The sequence below is a fragment of the Haliaeetus albicilla genome, chromosome 21 (genome assembly GCF_947461875.1).
Source record: "Haliaeetus albicilla chromosome 21, bHalAlb1.1, whole genome shotgun sequence".
Lineage (NCBI taxonomy): Eukaryota > Metazoa > Chordata > Aves > Accipitriformes > Accipitridae > Haliaeetus > Haliaeetus albicilla.
The window spans coordinates 24682747-24700739 of NC_091503.1; the positions used below are offsets into that span (position 1 = coordinate 24682747).

The 17993-nt window shown below is 42.7% G+C and overlaps 1 protein-coding gene across 1 annotated transcript in view; it reads left to right on the forward strand.

The window, feature by feature from the left end:
* The first annotated feature begins 787 nt into the window (after positions 1–787).
* The window catches only part of CTDP1 (CTD phosphatase subunit 1), a 113788-nt gene continuing 96582 nt past the window's right edge, over positions 788–17993 (forward strand). The window contains exons 1-2 of the mRNA XM_069809234.1: positions 788–1264; positions 17823–17906. Of these exons, the coding sequence (XP_069665335.1) occupies positions 939–1264; positions 17823–17906 (410 nt within the window). The 5' untranslated portion in view covers positions 788–938. The remainder of the gene's footprint in view (positions 1265–17822; positions 17907–17993) is intronic.

Below are 17993 nucleotides of genomic sequence, written 5' to 3' on the forward strand. Positions count from 1 at the left end.
CCTTGAGGCTTCCCAAAAAGCAGCTCCCTTCAGTTCACTGTACGAGAGAGAGATCTAGAAAGCATATGAGCTCGTGCAACGTGTCATTGCGCCAGCGCACAAGGAGCTGATGAACGATGCATGGCAACTTGCGTTCAAGAATTTCCCTCCCTCTGGCTGTGGGTGACGGTGGCCGCCTGACAACCCAATCTTTGTCGTGAAGCTCACAGCAGCATCTTGCAGGCCAAATTCCCAACCGGTCCACACCGTTCTTGTTTTAAGGTACCTCGACCGACACGCTGGGAGGAAGAAAACCCAGAGAGCCTGCTTTTTAGAGACTCTGTGTGTTTCTCCCGTCAAAACCCTGGCTGCTAGCAAGTCAGTCAGCCGCTCCGAGGGAAGGCCCTCTCCTGAAGCCCCTTCGGCCCCCTGCCCTGAGCTCCATGGCCCAGGAGCGCCAACGACGAAGAACAAGGATCCGCCGCCCTCGCCGCGCAGGCACCGGAGATCCCGAGGCCGGGGTTGCTCACGGCACCTCGTCCCTCCTCGGCCGCCCTCCGCCTCTCCCCGCTCACGACCCGGGGAAATGAACGGCGAACACCGGCGTAGCCGCCGGTTCCCCCTGTGAGGGAAGCGTCTCGGCCGCCTCAGCCGCGCCTCCCCCTTTCCCGCTGCCCGGCGGGGAGTGAAGAACTACCACTCCCAGCATGCCCCGCGCGCCCCCGCTCCCGCCTCCTCCCCTTCCCGCCCGTTGGGGTGCGCCTGTCCCTTTAAGCCCGGCCGGACGCCCGGTGACCGGCGCTTGCGCAGAGGCGCCGTGACCTCGCTGCCTGTCGGTGCCGCCGGTGGCTGTTGGGGTTCCCCCTCCCCCTCCCCTCCCGCCTCGGCGGCAGCGCGGGGCGGCGGGCGTTGCCATAGCGACACCCCCCCCCCCCCCCCCCCTTGCCCCGGCCGGGACGATGGAGGGGCCGGCGGGCGGCGGGCCCGGCTCGGAGGGCCCGGCGGGTGCGATCACGGAGATCCGTGCGCCTGGCCCTCGGCCGTTGCGGCTGCTGGAGTGGAAGGTGTCGGTGGGGACGGCGGTGCAGATCGGGTCGGTGCTGGCGTTGTGCGCCCCGCTGCCCCCCCCGCCTCGTCCCTCCGCCGCCGCTGCCGCCCCGCCGCCCTCCGCCAGCGGCGCCAGCACCCGGCCGCAACGGGCCGGCCCCGAACGCAAGCTGAAAGCCGAACGGCCCGGTGTGGTGAGGGAGCTGTGTGCGAGGCCCGGACAGGTCATCGCGCCCGGGTGAGTGCGGGGCGCCGGGTCTGGCGCTTCTCCTTAAGGGGGGGGGGGTCCCCGTTCCCCCCCGGCCGACCCTACGGGCCCTGCTTGCGGCCGCTGTGGGCCGGTTTCTGCCCCGGGAGCCTTGTGCCGTCCCTTCGCGGGTGGTAAAGCCGCGGCCGTGCCTGGGGGGTCTGCGTCTCGCTGGCGTGGAGGGAAAGGGCCTTCCTCCGGAGCTGTGCGCTGGGCTGCCTGCGGGAAAGAGCCCTGCCAGGAGGAGGAGGAGGAGGAGGATGAAGCCTGAGCATCAAGGGAGGCGTCGAGGAGGAGGAAGAGGTCGCGCTCTAGTCCCCCGCTTCGGAGCCGAGCGCTTCGCCGTGAGCTCTGCCTCCGAGAGCCGGGCGTCCCCTTCGCGTGCTTCGGGGTTCTCTGAGAACTGCTCTTACTGGCAAAAAACCACTTGGAAGTACTTTTTTTTTTTTTTTTTTTTTAGTTTAGCAGTCCGCTGTTAGGTTGGTGCAAAACTCGGGTAGCAGAGGGATCATTTCCTGCGTGATCGGAGGGATTCTAATGGGAATCAGCGCTGCGGCAAGACATTTTTAAATTACTAGATACTGTATGTATAATACTGGCAGCCTAAACGCTGTTAATACCGTAGACGTTTGAACATATAAGGCTTCGTAGACATAAACGAGGTGGTGTCGTTTGAACTTTCAGAAGAGCAAGCGATTAAATAAGAGAGGTTTTCCATAGTTTAACGATGGCTTTGTCTCGATAAGACTGGATGTCGGTCGACTTTCAAACTCTTAAGTGGCTAATAGTTAGGTAGGGCCTCTCAGATTTCTAGGTGAAATTGGGCTAACAGCTTGCTACCCTGGACTTCAAGCAGATTTTTTTTTTTCTCAACAGGAAACCATTGAAACACTCTACTTCCTCTGTTTTATGACAGCAAGTTATTTTCTTTTATTGCAGTTCTCTTGATTTTTTTTCTTTGGGGGGCAGGGGTGGGTGCAGCCAGGCCTAAACTTTCTTGATTGAAAATCACCAGTACATGCAAAACATCTGTGTATGGGCGTGCTCTGTAAGGTTCAGGAAAAAACCAATCTGATTCTTTTTTTATCAGTCAGTAATATAAGGTGCTACAGAGGAGATGTAAGCTGTGTTTTTCTTCTTACAGAGAGTATTATTCTTTCTGAGATAAGACTGTGGCTTTCCTTTCGTGCCACATCAGCATTCTGCTATTGCATCTGGTGCAACATGGACAATCTTTTATATCTGATTTAGAACAAAGGTACCGTAAATGCTAGGTCAGACTAAAATCATCTTAAAAATACAGACTAAAATTTTAAAACACCATTTGCGTGATGAAACTCATCTTGATAGTGCTGAGTAGAAGGGGAGATAAAGTTATCTAGTTATCTTTTCATTACGTTAGCTAAGTACTTGGGAGGAAAACGAAAACAAAAAAGATTTTAAATTGTAAAAGTAATCAATTTAAAATATGCTGGGTCTGATGTAGCAGCATTTTCGGTTTAGCTTTGCTCAGTGTGAACTTTAGGACTTGAGTGCACCAATTTTTATACAATGCTTTTATTAGATTTGTCTGGTCTTGATTCACTCGGATTATAATTAGCAAGTCCTTGCTTTGAGACAATTAGAAAATAAATACTGTTCTTTGTTGTTCTTGGCTTCTAAAACATTTGTGTCTTATACTACTAGAAGTTAGTTCTTAATACTGACCATTGCTAGACATTATGCTTCTGGAATTCTCACTTTTCAGCCTGCGTTCTCTGTTGCATGCTGTAATGGTATTTACTGGGTGAATGTAAAAGAAAAGTTCAAGCGAAGAGGTGGAAGAAGCATGACCTAAGGGTAGTAGAGCTGGTCAGCAGTTGGAGACATATCTGCATTTCTTTGGTCACTTAAAAGGTGGGGGGGTTTTTTTGGTCAGCATTTAATCTCTTGCCTGTGGCTTCCCATTTTGTGGAATGGAAACAATAACATTTCACTGCCTATCAGCAATATTTAGATATATGTTAAGGTTGTGCAGTATTAAAATACAGGTGTGATAAAGGTAGGTGACATAGCTGAAATTTATTCAGCATCTCTAGAAGATACACTTTTTTTTTTTTAATCCAAACTTTCCAGGGTGGTAGGTGCCATTTGCTGCCTTCAAAAAAGTGGATTTGGTCAGTTTAGCCCCGAATTATCTGTAAACCAAAGATATGTGCAAATATTTGTCAGGCACTTAAACACTGTTTCTATTCCAAATATTTTTCCTTTTCGTTAGAACATGAGAACATAAGTTAATGGAACCTTTTTATATGAGGATAAATAATGTGACTGGCTAATTTTTTTTTTCCATGTCAATTTAGTCATCATTATTTCTGAAAATAATGACATCTTTTAGCAAAAGTCTCTCCCTCTTAAGAAGACACATTCTAACTTGGGGTTATTTTTTCTTTTAGATCAGGCATGAGATGAAATCTTTTGGTACATGAAAGTAATTTTCCACATAGAAATAGTGCTTAATTTTCTTGTAGGTTGATTACCCACTTTTTGGTATTGGCAGTGGTGTAAATGGCTCACAGCGGAGAGGATGGGATGGGATGGAGGTGACAGCCCGAGGCAGGCAGGAGGTGGCTTCTGCTTAGACTAGCAGGGGTAGGCTTGTACCAAATGTCAAACCAGGACTCGAGAAAGGAAGGTGTTTGACCTGTTAGGACTGTAAACAGCAGGGATGACAGTAAGCAGTTAATGAAAGGTCTTTGATGTTAATGAAGCATAATTTCTATGGGTGGCAGGAGCAACAAATGTCAAAAACTGCTGCGCTGCTCTGTGTATTATTAATGCCAGTTGCCCATCAAGGTTAATCATTCCAAGGCTGCTACAGGTATGTCAGGATTCTGGGTTGGGTCAGTATTTTGTTGCATGTGAATATTTACATGAGTGTTTCTAATATGAAACGATTGTCCCCTTTCAGGCCCTGCTGATGGGATGGACTACTGAAAGTCTTTTATTTGGTTCACATTGGTGGAGTCTTCAAAAATATTTATTAGCTGTACATTTAAACTGTGTATCTTTGTGTTTTACTACATAGCTTTAATAGCTAAAACTTGTGTTCTTCTACAGAACGTAAAGTATATGAGTGTTGTAATAAAAATCTTTTTTAAACCTACCCGGATTTTAGTGAAGCAAAACTTGTATTTTCTCTTTTTGGAGAAGACAGCAGGAAAGAGGTGGGATTTTTTGTGGTGTTACTTGGCTTTTTTTTTTTTATCGGAAACTTGATTGTATCTTTAAAAAACATATCTTCCTTTGGCTATATAATGTCACAGAGCCTCGGGGCCTAGTTTACCACCCAAGAGGAGGACACTTAACCCTGGACCCCAATACCTTTCATCTTACAGTCTTCAAGGGGAATAAAATGCTGATGAACTACAGTTTATTTTGAAGTGATGACACTTGTAATAAACTACAGGAAAAACAATTTGCTGTTTCAGTTAGATACAAATGTTTCATAATATCCTGTCAAATATTTAATGAGCTTATTAGAGTCTACAAAAAAACCTTACTGCCAGACGCTGAGGATTGTTGAATAACACTTAACGATCCCAGCTTACTACACCTCTCGCCTAATTCCTTTTTACCCTTGGATTCATTCCATTATTTTTTTTATCGTAAGTTTTGGTATGCATCTTTCCGAGCCGCTTCCTGTGTGTCTTTTTCCACCACCACCCCCCCGCCTTGGTCACATCATATAGTGTGATACTAAGGAAGCCTCCTTTTTAATGCATCTGTCTTGCGTTTGGTTCAATTTGATATTGAAAAAGATCCAAGCTCTAAATGAGGGGTTTCCGTCCTTCATTGCCTTCTTTTTCTCCTCTTCCTAGTTCTCCAGCACCTAACAAGTTGGGAGCTCACACTATAGCTAATAGTGCTGAATGGTAGAGTACAAGATCTCCTTTCTTTATGTGACCATCTGTTTTCACAGAACTTGTAGGAGCTTCCTTATCTAAGAGAATCAAGCTGCTCAGTCAGGTTTGGTTGGAAACAGGCATCAGGCTCAGAAGTTGCCAGTAGTGTGGTTGTAGGAGCCTTGTGCCTGCAGTTCTCGGTGCGGCTTCCTTAGGCCATGGTTTCGTGATTCCTTTGGGCCAATGCAGGAGTTGGCTGGAAGGGATGCTCACGCTTTGGTGTGTCTCCAGCTTGCATTGAGCTGGGTGTTGGAAATCATGTAGCTAAAGATGGTTTGGTCTCTTTTTTTTTTTTCTTTCTTTTTTTCCTTTCCATCCTTCCCACCCACTGTGAAACGGTCCGTACTGATCAATTCCCTCATGTTGCTCCAACAGGAGTGTAGTGCAGGGAAGGGGAGGGTGAGTTATCCTTTCAGCAGTAGCCTGTATTTAGGTCAGATCAAAGTGGTTGTGTAAATGCCAGTAGGGTCATTAGGGGGATAAATGACATGTTAACACCAGGAAATAACATTATTGAGGTTGTATATGTCCCATATGGCATTTTGTATGATAGTCTTCAGTAACACATTACTTCTATCCTTACAAAGTTTCTCTCAAACCAGGGGATTTTTTTGCTGTTGGAGTTCTTAGTATAAGTTGCTCATCTTACTTGAGCATGAGGACTTGGCCGCTGTATGTGAGTGTATGCAGAATCCCATGGGCCAGCAGACAGAGTGAGATAGCTCATGGAACTATTTGATGCATCCCGTTGTAGAACTACAAGCTGGTTATAGCTGTCTTTAAAAAAAAAATGTGTATGTTTGCAGATGTCTATGCTGGAAATTGATTTTGCTTTTACCCAAATTGTAATGGATTTTTATTTAATTGCTGTCTTGTTTCTTTACTGTATTTTTGAGCTTTACTTGAATACTAGAGTTGTTTAGAAAACCACGGTCTTTTTCAAAGGCACACGTGCATGTTATTTCTTCTCTGAAACTGCCACATGGTTTTCCTTAATTGTAAAACAAATAGCCTTCTGAGGAGAAAATGCGTGGACAAAAATTCTGACTGGAGGACTGGAATGAGACCTTTAGTTTTGTGCTGCATGATACCTAGCCCTTTGAACTGGAAGGGATTGGAATAGTTTGAGGAAGGAAGAGAGAGGCAAGACTTTTGCTTTGAATTGTCTTGGAAGTTTCTATCTTGACCCAAGAGGCTTCTTTCCTTTGAGAAATCTTAGTAGTGCAACTTGCATGCCTGCCTAGACCTTTCCAATTTGATGACTGCGTGTTTGGTGTTAACTTAGGGGATGACCCTAGTAGGGATCCCAGCCATTCAGATTTCCAAAGTCAGTCTTACCCAGTGGAAGACCCCCCCCTTAGGTAATCTGATAACCCAACATTTGAACTCGCTAAATAAAAACGAATATGGGGCGATGGTATTGCAAATTCTTAAACGTTACCAAAAGTATATAAAAATAGTCCCCAAAATAGTTGGGACTTCCTAGCCTGAAGGTTCAGTAAAAAGCTACCATCCTTTCATTTTGGGATCTCTTTTTGAGAATGGTAATAGACAATTCATTGCAAGTTGTCACTTATAAAATATTCTTATGAATATCTGTTTTGTGTAGTTAAATGTTAATTAAAAGTTAATATAAGGTCACCTAGCACATGTGGACAGTTGAATTTGCAGCAGTTCCCTTTTAAAATATATAGGGGAGTGTAAAATGACTTCCTGGAAAGCAGGTAGTATTGCATTACTGGTTACAGTTCAAGGATCTTGATTATACATTTTTGTCTAGGTTTTTTTTTGCTGAACCTAGACTTAACGGAATTGGAAATCTCACGCTTGGACTGTAGGGGAAGGATGGATACCGTCACTAACAGAAGAGACTTACTGGTCTTCAAAAGACTTCAGAAGATGGAAAGGTTCCTCTTTTTTGGTGTGGACAAGAAAGTGCTGCCATACGTAGTGTGTACTGTGAAACTCGGGTGAGAATTTCTCACCATATTTTGTCAGATGTTACAACAGTGCTCAACAACTGCGTGTTTTCCTTCAGAATCTATATCCCTACTCCTAATGAAGAAGTGCTTCTTGTCCAAAAGGATGAACCATTGTTTCCAGTCAGTAGAAACTACTATTGGCCTCAGACTAGCCTGTTGATGAAAAGGAATTAGCCTGAGTGAAATACATATGCCGTTTGTGAGAGCACACTGTATCTTTTCTGATGTTTTCTGAAACACTGGTCCTATTGAAAAAAAGAAAGAAAAAAAGCACCAATATAAAACCCGATTTTTGAAACAAAGAGCAAAGGTTTTGTGTTCTTTCCAGTGCAATGGGAAGGGAATTTTTCTTTAGTCATCTGATGGGACTGAAATGATTTAGATTAAGGTAACTGGGCTGATGCTGGATGATTTATACAAGATACCATTCAAGAGAACTATCTAAATCCAGAAGGACTTTTCTACTTTGTGCATTACTGTGTAAAAGGTGGCAGTATACCATGTAGATTACTTCTTACAGACATATCAATTTTTTTATAGTATGTCCTTTTTTATGGGAAGGATGGGATATTGCCAGGCCACTATTTCACTAATAATCTTAAAAAAAAAAAAAAAAAGCCTTTCTACAAATGTTTTGAGAAAAACTGTAGAATAAGGCAGCAATTTAGACATTTGCTTTGTAGTGCTTTTGCATTGTAGTGCTTCCTAGTTTAAAAATTACATCTAAAACTTTGCAGCATTCAGCTGGTGTGTAAGGCAAAAGGTCTTGGTCCAAGCTTAGTGGAGTGAACTGCATGAATCCTTGCTCACAGGAGAGAGGGGGGGTGAGCAGTTGCAGCCAAAGAAGGCATTGCTGAACAAGAAGGGAACTTAATTCTGAACTTCCCAGGTAACTTTACAGCTATTCATAATAGTTCCCCTTTATATGCTGAGCCGCCTTCTAAACTGTTGTGCTTTGCTTTCAGAGCGTTTGTCGGGATTCTGGGCTCGTTTGGCGCTGTTGGGTGTCCCGACAGCATGTGACGCCACGTGGCTGTTGCTGGATGTGGAGCCGCTGCTCCTTGGTTTGAACGCTGCTGCTAACTTATGATGGTCTTGTTCTTAATTGCTTTTAAGGGTGTTAAGAGTTATTAAATTTTCCTGTATAAGTGTGTTTGTTTGGCTTATCAGCAAGTCCCAGAGGAAAACATATGCAGAAGGTAGTGTCAAGATAAGTTTTTTGGATTTTTTGTTTGCCACAGTATCCAAATAGGGAAAGGAGTGGAGGAAGCTGTTGGACTTGAGGATTCCGCATCCTGCGGTAAACCTTTTCCGATTTTATTTGTTGTTTGGAAGTAGCAGACAAAGGGACAGTGATTGCTTAAGTGTCTTGTTCTAACAGAGAAGTTGATGAAATGTTTGGAGAAGGTTTAATGTTCTCTATTAAAAGATGCAGCTTTCTAAGGCAGAGGGGGAGATCACAGGATCCTCCTGGATTTCTTAGGCACAGGAAGAAGCCAAAAATGCATATATAGCTTTGCCAGCTCTGCGTGCGTGTCAGACTGTCTCTTTCTCAGTCATCTTTCTCTGCTTTGGTGTCCGGACTGCTTTGGTGTTCATCTGTAGCTGTTTCTCTAGATGCGGGCCTGCAGATGCAGAAGGCAAACCAAGTCTGTTCAGGTAATCACAGGTGATCTTGGCTGGGGGTAGGAGGAATGCAGTGATAAGTTGGTCTGAGATGAGGGGAACTTATGTGCCTTTATCTGAAGGAGAGGTGGGGGATTTGAGAAGGTATACGCCTGAAAAGAACAAAAAGGAGTCAGAGATGGGATTAGTCCAAGACTGTTGTCACTTGGCCTTACAGCAGTTCAGCTGTGACTACTGTTCTTTAGTAACTGATGTGAAAGTTGAAGTGTGGTTTGAGAAAACTGCAGTTTTAGGTTAATTATTCTGTCAATTAGCAGGATGTACAGTCACCACTCTCCCACTTCAACTTTTTGGATAGATGCCAATTAGGTTGGCAGTGTTCATCATATATATGTGTATATATATGCCATGTATAGATTTGGATGACTTAGATTTTTGATCCTGCTGTCAGATGGATGTTGCTGAACCGAGGAACTCGTCTTGAAGTGTGTGTGTGTGCATGCTAAAAAGCTACACTTAGTGGTTTAGAAAATGGACCCTGGAATAAAGTATGCTTGTAAATATGTTTCCTTTGAAAGCTGCAAGTAGATTTTCTTAGGAGCTGTACCATGCCTCATTCTTCCCTTGCCAGCTTTTTTTGTGAGTGAAGTAGTTTCCTTTTTTTTTAAACCCGTTTCACTTAACTGCTTTTGCCCCGTGATTCTTATACAAGCAGGTGCTGATGGCAGGGGATTCATGAAATGCTAAGAGAGGGGAAATCATGAAAAATAAAATACCTTCTTTAGTGTAACAATGAAAATCCTGGGTATTCATATTAAAACCACAGTTATGGCTCACTGTTTTTAAATTTTAATAGTTAATCTTTGACACCCTGCAGAATTCCTACTTTTCTAAGATGCGTTATGTGGTAGAAGGAAGCTGGCTATGATAAGTGTTATGTTTCCAGCTGTAACTGGCATTGATTAGACTATTGCTGTGATGTTTGTGTGTAGAATTTGTAAATACCTCTTAGAGATGCTGTCAGCAGTTTGAAGTCCCATGGGGCTCTTCCAGTAATGCTTCTATAGTTAGTGTAAAGTTCTGATGTTAAGTGTAGTCGAGGAGTCAAAGGACTTGTGTTCACTTTGATTGCTACTGCTTCAAGTGATAGTCATCTCTTCAGTTAAGAAAATGTAACGTGTGTGTGAACACAGAAGTTATTTTCCAGTTTTTCTGGCCGTGCGCTGTAGACGCAGTTCCTCAACTCTCAACTGGAGTTGTGCTGCATGCATTTGGGAAGTGCTGCGTGACTGCTAACACTGCAGTCAGAGAGAGGTGGCAATAGAAACGCAAATGCATAAAACAGTAATGTCAATAGTTGACAATAATGATTGGGGGGGACAGACTGCAGAACCGTTTGCTGCTTCAGTGAATTACTGAGATGTGACAGCTTATTTTCTTCTGCTGTTGTTAGAAGTACTACTTAATACTAAAGAAACAAGTTAGAAAGACGTGAGCTCTTAACTCTGTACTTCTGAATTCATTCTGTATGAACTTCATTGTTTTGGGGGGGGGGTTCTGTAAAAGTATGGAGAACTATATTCTTACCTTTAAAAAAAAAAAAGTAGTTTTGAATTCTCCCAAATAATAAGATTTTAGTTAAAAATGTTCTAAATAAAATAAAGAAAGTTCTAAATCATCTTCAAAAGATTTACTAGATTTTATGTAAAAGGCACTGCAAACTCATCTGCTTTTTTTGGACCTTTTTATTGTACATTGTTAACTTTTAACAGTGGCTTTTTGAAACATGTAAGAAGCTGCCCATAGCGTTGCGCATAGAAGGTGGGAGAGGGTCACCTCCTTCCTTGTAATGCCAAACTCTTCTCCAGAAGTAAACAGAAATGCTTCTTAAAGGCTTGCAAATCATGGAAGTAGTCTTACTTTGTGCTTAAGGTATCTTTTGGATTATAAATAAAATCCAGAAGCTCTGGGCCTAAGTTTCGCTTGGCATTTGTAACCCACGTCTATCTAAACCTGAACAGATACCTTGCCTGAAGAGTAGAAGAAAAATGACTTTTCAGCTTTTCTTCTCTAAAATGTTTTGAAGTTCATGCACATTTTAACTCATAATTGTGAATAGTTTGTGCTTAACAGAAAAAAAAAAATCTCAAGGCCCATGATTTCCCCATTAGCTTTGGAGAGTTGAAATGATGCCTTGAGGTGTGAACTATGCTTTCTATGACCTACTGCTTGCATCAGTTGTTATTATATGGTTGTAATTACAAATGCGGCTTTACCCTGATGTCTGCATCATGCTAGGATAGGGTGTGGGTTTTGGAGGTTTTGTGTTTGGTTTTGGGGTTTTTATCAAAATGGCTGACTTGGTTGGGTGAGGCCTTTGGGGCTTACACGTATTTCAAATACAGCCTTCTCTGCTTGCTTGTCCTTGAGTGTAAGTCAAGTGGCTTCTGTAGAGGACTGATGAGACAAGTTTCTTGCAACATCTGGAAGAGGCTGTAGGCCATGGGTTGCCTGTAGCAGCAAGGGCCATCTGTACTTGTCATCCTTGGTATTTTTAATCAATTATTCAAGGACTCTCTCTGCTTCTTCACAGATATTGATGAGGGTTAAATAAATAAATAACTCCAATGGTTAAATATCTAAGGAATTACTTACTCTTACATGGTGATTTCAAGGTGATTAAGGCTTTGAAAAATCCTTGCTATGAAACTGGAGTCCTGTGTAACAGAGGCTGTGGTTTGATGTAAATTGGGCTTGAGGGCTCTTTGTAGTGGTTCTAAATGCTGCAGCCACATACCACAAAATGTTGTTCTGGTATAAGCCAACAAAAATGTCAAGTGTTTCACAAATTGAGTAAATTAAACTGTAGAAGCAGGCTTTAAGTTGAATCGGACTTAATCTGTCTGCCATTCTAGTCTTATGACAGCTAAAAGATTGTGTACTTGTACTTGTTCTAGATCAGTTGGTTGATTAAAAAATAGTTGGTATTAATAATCATTGATCTGAGATGTGTTCATTTGGTATTTTTACCCCTTGACAATTTGCCAGTAACACTCCCTTGAGCATGCTACAGAACCTGAGCGGTGGCTTTTGTTCACCTCTACACCAGAATCTCATTTTGCAGCATTAGTATTGTTTTATATCTTCTAATGCTAATTGCAGGGGCATATGGCATGAGATTGAGGACAGCGGCTTTAAGTGATCACAATGACAAATTGGGGTATGTGACTTTTGTGGTATTTGATATCTATTTATCCCAAACGCATCTGAGGAAATCCAGCAGTCTCTTGGCTTTTGACAGATACCCGCAAGATACAAGTGTAGGGCAGTATCTTTGTCTTGTGACTTTTGTCTACTTTCCCATTCACACATTTGGAAAATTGTATTTTCTATACCAGTGCATGGTTCCTTGAAACAGACTTTGTTAAGATAATAAATGATACTTATGTATCCATGGATGGAGATGTTCAAGCTAGTCTGGAACACATAGATAAGATAAATGCTAACAAAGTGGCCTCGTTACAATGTGGGGAGAAAATGTGACTTGTTGAAACTGCCTGTGTCCTCCCCCAGTCTTAGCCCTCTTTGTAAAAACATTTGCACCGTTGATCTTTTCCCATCTGTCATGGTTTAACCCCAGCCAGTAACTTTGGCAGTCGCTCACTCACTTCCCCCCCCCTACCCAGTGGGATAGGGGAGAGAACTGGAGGGGGAGGGGAGTAAAACTCGTGGGTTGAGATAAGAACAGTCTAATAGAACAGACAGGAAGAAACTAATAATGATAATAGTAACAATAATAAATTGACAATAATAATAAGAGGATTGGAATATACAAAACAAGTGATGCACAATGCAATTGCTCACCAGCTGCTGACTGATGCCCAGTTAGTCCCTGAGCAGTGATCCCCTCCACCCCCACTTCCCCCAGTTTATATACTAGACGTGACATCCCATGGTATGGAATACCCCTTTGGCCAGTTTGGGTCAGCTGTCCTGGCTGTGTCCCCTCCCAACTTCTTGTGCCCCTCCAGCCTTCTCGCTGGCTGGGCACGAGAAGCTGAAAAATCCTTGACTTGGTCTAAACACAACTCGGCAACGACTGAAAACATCAGTGTGTTATCAACATTCTTCTCATACGAAACCCAAAGCATAGCACTATATCAGCTACTAGGAAGAAAATTAACTCTGTTCCAGCTGAAACCAGGACAGTCCATCAGTCACCCTTGCTGGACTCCTCTATCAGCTGCTTTGACTCTATAAACTCAGCAGCAAACCTGGATGGGGCTGGTCGGCTCTTCTACCTCCAAGGTACTGAAATAGTCCTTTCTGGAGGTGCCAAAGGAAGGGCTGGGCTTTCAGAGGAAACATGAGGGTGGGGGCAAAAAGAAAGTAAGCCATTGCCTTTCTTTGGCAGCAAGCCGTTGGAGCAGTTGCCTCTGGAAGTGGAGCCAAGCTGTAATAGAAGGCCACAGCTAATGTACACTCAAGTTAGACTACTTTTGAATAACGGAGATAACCTATCTGTTATCATGGTGTGCTGGGTACCCTTAAGGTACAGCTCTTTGTAGTTTTCTTCAGAAAAGCCATCTCATGGCCATTGTACTTGTGTGCTGCAGCTGGCTGACCCCCCCCAGCTGCAGGTAGGTGTTCTCCTCCATGGTAAGCTAGCTCAAGAAGTTCTTGCTCCTGTGACTCCTATAACTCCTGTGCTTGATGCCATCATTCTTTGGTGCTGGAACTGTTAGATCATGCTGAAAAAACAGATTTAAAAAATAATAAAACCTTTTTGTTCGTCATGGGTTGACTCCAGTGATCCGTTTAACTGGTTGCTACAACTGAGGAGTAGCAAATTGTAGCATAGATAAGAGAACTTTATGTGCTGGCTTTCCCGCTGTAATTAACCTACCGGGAACCACAGCCCTGGTTGTGCTTGATCCAAAGTTCTTACATTTGGAGTCAGCACTAATGACCAGGCCTTAGAATTAGCAAAGGCATTGACTTCCTCTGTTAATAAAAGCAAAATGCTCGTATTGGATTTCATGAAAGCTTTCCTTTTTTTTTTTCTTTCCCATGCTGCTGATTAAAAGCAGATATTGTTAAAAGACTTGTTTTTGAAAACAGTCAAAATGTGGAATTGCTGGGAGAACAGTGACGGGCTTCTGGTCATCTGCATCCTGAGGCCGTTAGTAAATGTCTGTCCTTATCCATGATCATTGCAACAAAAATTAAATTTTGCGCTAGTGGCACACCTAGTGTCTCTGTTTCTTATTTGCAAGCACATCTGGAAAGAATGTGAATAAGATCCTAGAGTGTGTTTCCTTATTTACTTGTTCAAGTTTCACTTAAATCCGATTGTATTTTGTTACTTAAAAGAAACCGTGTGGGCGGTTTGCTGTCCTGTTGCAGTCCTTTGGCTATCAGGGTGGGTATTGCGATGACCTACCCCCTCCACGGCCACCGCCCAAAGAACGTGTGCCTTTCACAGCTCGACGGCTCTTCCCCAGTGCCTGGCTCACTTGCACAGTTGTGACAGTTTGTAAAACTGGGAAAAGATTTGCATCTTTTGTGGCAGTTTTCCTTGGAAGATTATTGTTGAAGTAGCCGATGAGCTCTGCTTATCACCAAGTGGGTGCTGGAGAAGTTTGGGGAGAAAGAGGAAGATGCTGTTAATGCTCCCAGCAGTAGAATGCATTGTAATTCTTCAGATTCGGGGGTGAGGTGGGGGGGAATCTGTTTCTTCTCTCCAGAAATGGAGTAGGGAGTGGCTCTGCTCTTTAAGTGGGTTTCACTCATGACCCAGAGAAGAGCACAAGCAGAAACCTGAACCCCTATTTGGTATATGCAGCCATTTAAAAATAGACATGCACGCTTTGATTCAGCTTGCTCTTGTCTGATAATTGTCTTGGATCTTGGCCATTATACTTTGAAAATCCCTCATTTCAACAGTAAAAGGAGTGTTTCCAGTTCTGAAATGTACAAAAGTTTTACTTTGAGTTCCATGCTTGTTCTTCTACAGTATATTCCTTTTTAGTAATTAAAGCATATATGCTAAAATTGAAGTGAGTAACATATTTAAGTATGCTTAAACCTTAGTAGAGTTCAGGCCTTTCTGCAGCATTAAGTAGTATGTCAGTTGTTTGGGTTTTTCGCCTGGGAGAAGTCTGCTTAAGATTCCTACAGTTGTACTTAAAACTTGACCAGCTTGGTTGTATGGTGCTCTGGAGTTGTTCTTCTTGTCCTTTGGGTTAGATATTGTCACAGAGAATGGTATGACAGAGGGCCTGGTATCATGTACTTTTTATCTCCAGCAAGCATCATAAAATTAGGTGTTCTGGCCATATTTAAATGTGCAGGGGCAGAACCGACACTTAGCAGTGCTGTTTGGTATGTGCTAAGGTATAGAGGTGCTGTTTAGGAACAATATGGATGAATAATTTAGAACTCTAATTTTCTTGTATGAATCTCTGCTCTGTTAAAATCAAAAGGATGAGATGACGTGTACCTATACATGAATGGAAACTCTTGCATGTCCTAATTTGAATCATACCTCAGCCCAGGAGTATACCAGCTCCTCCTGTCACATTCCTGGAGTGTGACGTTACCTCAAATCCAAAGTAGAGAACGCCTGAAAATGTTTTGGCTTCTAAGCTGGCATCGAAAGACTTTTTTCCTGAACTGCCGAAAAACAGTTAAATTGGGGTAAAAGCTCAATCATTGTAAACTCTTGTGCACATTTCTGTAGCTTGTATCATGGGGTTTTTTTGGCCTTTTAGGTGTCTGTAATTTCAGATTAATACACTGAACACAGGTTGAAGATGAGCAATTCTGACGTGGTCCTTAGTGTGAGTTGGCAGCCTAAAAAGGAGCTTAGTGATGGATCAAGGTAAAAGACAGCAAGACAGACATATTGTCAAAGGGAGGGAAGAGAAGAAGAGTTAAATGAAATAATGCAAATGTAGCAGGATGAGAGGAGAACTAAATAATCAAAGAACAAATTGCCAATAGTGAAGGGCCACAAAAATAGCTTGTCTCTTGTGCAGTTCTTGTACAAAAACAAGACTGACTATTTATTATTTGTTTTCTGTGAAATACACACTGCATTTAAAAAAGGAGATCTACAATGCTTACACAGAAAGAGGAGGTGTAATTTCCAAGCAGATGATGACTGCCAGTCAGAAGGAAATAGATCTGTACTTTTGTAAACGGGAATACTGGTAGTATGATAGCTTGTGGAGACTTCTCTTTAAACCTGACCTGAATCTAGTTTTTACTCTCAAAGAGGAAAAAACCTTCCACATGGGCATCAACTGCAGTTTTGTTAGTAGAGTCATCAGTCTTGTGGTCATTGAGAAACAAATGACACACCAGAAGTAAGCAGTTGCAGGTGTCATTTGGAAAGTGGATGAGAGGTTTGAGTGTGCAAAACAGTTTTCTTTCTGGTGCCGTCTGCTTATTGCAATGCAGACTTGAAGCCAAAGAGAAACACTACAACCAGTTTATGAAAGAGCTTGGATTTGGGGTTTTTTTAGCTGATTGACTTTTTTATTTTTCTAAAATATTAAGAGAGATGCTGCAGCTCATGGTCACAGGGCTGGGGAAATTTTGTAGTGGTTGAACTATATCTACTTATTAGAGTTTAAAAAAAAAAGCTTAGTCTGAAAGATCAACTTCTTCAACTGTATTGAAGAAAATGGAAGAAGTGTCTTGTCATGACTGTTCAAGTAATTGAGAGAAAATAAATGACAATACTTTCAAGACCCCGGATTTTGAGAACTGAATTTGAACAAAGGAGCACTTTAATTGGATCATTCAACTGAAAAGCAGACTTTGCCTTCTAAGCAGTTTGGAATAGTAAATGTCACACTTCTCTGCATTTCAAGCTCTACTTTCTGGTTTGTTTTGGCCATTGTTTGGAAGAAAGAATAAAATATCCTTTTGCATATCTTTATTTTAAAATGTGGCAATCCAAGGCTTAAGGATCAAAAAATGAAATACTTTTCTGAGAAGACTGAAGCAACATGTGTTTCTGCCCTGACACAAGAAAATAATAAAATAAGATTAAAACGCTATAGAACTTGTCCCTCTGTAGGCGGCACTGGTGAGGCCGCACCTCGAGTACCATGTCCAGTTTTGGGCCCCTCACTACGGGAAAGACGTTGAGGTGCTGGAGCGTGTCCAGAGAAGGGCAACCAAGTTGGTGAAGGGTCTGGAGCACAAGTCTTATGAGGAGCGGCTGAGGGAACTGGGGTTGTTCAGTCTGGAGAAAAGGAGGCTGAGGGGGGACCTGATCGCTCTCTACAACTGCCTGAAAGGAGGGTGTAGTGAGGTGGGTGCTGGTCTCTTCTCCCAAGTAACAAGTGATAGGACAAGAGGAAATGGCCTCAAGTTGCGCCAGGGGAGGTTTAGATGGGATATGAGGAAAAATTTCTTCACCAAAAGGGTTGTCAGGCATTGGAACAGGCTGCCCAGGGAAGTGGTTGAGTCACCATCCCTGGGGGTATTTAAAAGACATGTAGATGTGGTGCTTGGGGACATGGTTTAGTGGTGGACTTGGCAGTGTTAGGTTTGTGGTTGGACTTGATGATCTTAAAGGTCTTTTCCAACCTATATGATTCTATGATTCTAAAGTTTCCATATTTGATTTTCATTACTGCGTAGCTCAGTAGCATATTAATGGAGAGTTGTATCTAATTGAATGTAAACTGTTTCTGAACAAACAATGCTTGTTTTGTTAATACACTGAACTTCTTTGCTATGCTAAGGTTAGAAACTGACATCAGTATATGTTTTGGTGACTTTTAAAGGTGTGAAATTGAATAATTTGAATACTTAGTCGGTAGTCAGTATCTTTTTCCCCATGTTGTGGGAATGTATCTTAGGGGGCTGGCACTCAAATCATAACTGGAAATTATTCTTTGAACTCTTTTCAATCTGCAGTCATTCATCAAAGTGTCTGAAATCAGCCTGCAATAAATGGGATGCCTACTTCTTTTTCAGGGGTGTCTTGGTGAGACTGGAAGGATGCAGCCATCCTGTTGTGATGAAAGGCTTGTGTGCAGAATGTGGCCAGGACTTGACTCAGTAAGTATTCTCAGCTCTCTTTTCCAACTTCTCCTTGCTTGTGATTAGGGATCCAGGCTCTTCCTTCTGTCATTTACTTCTTTACTT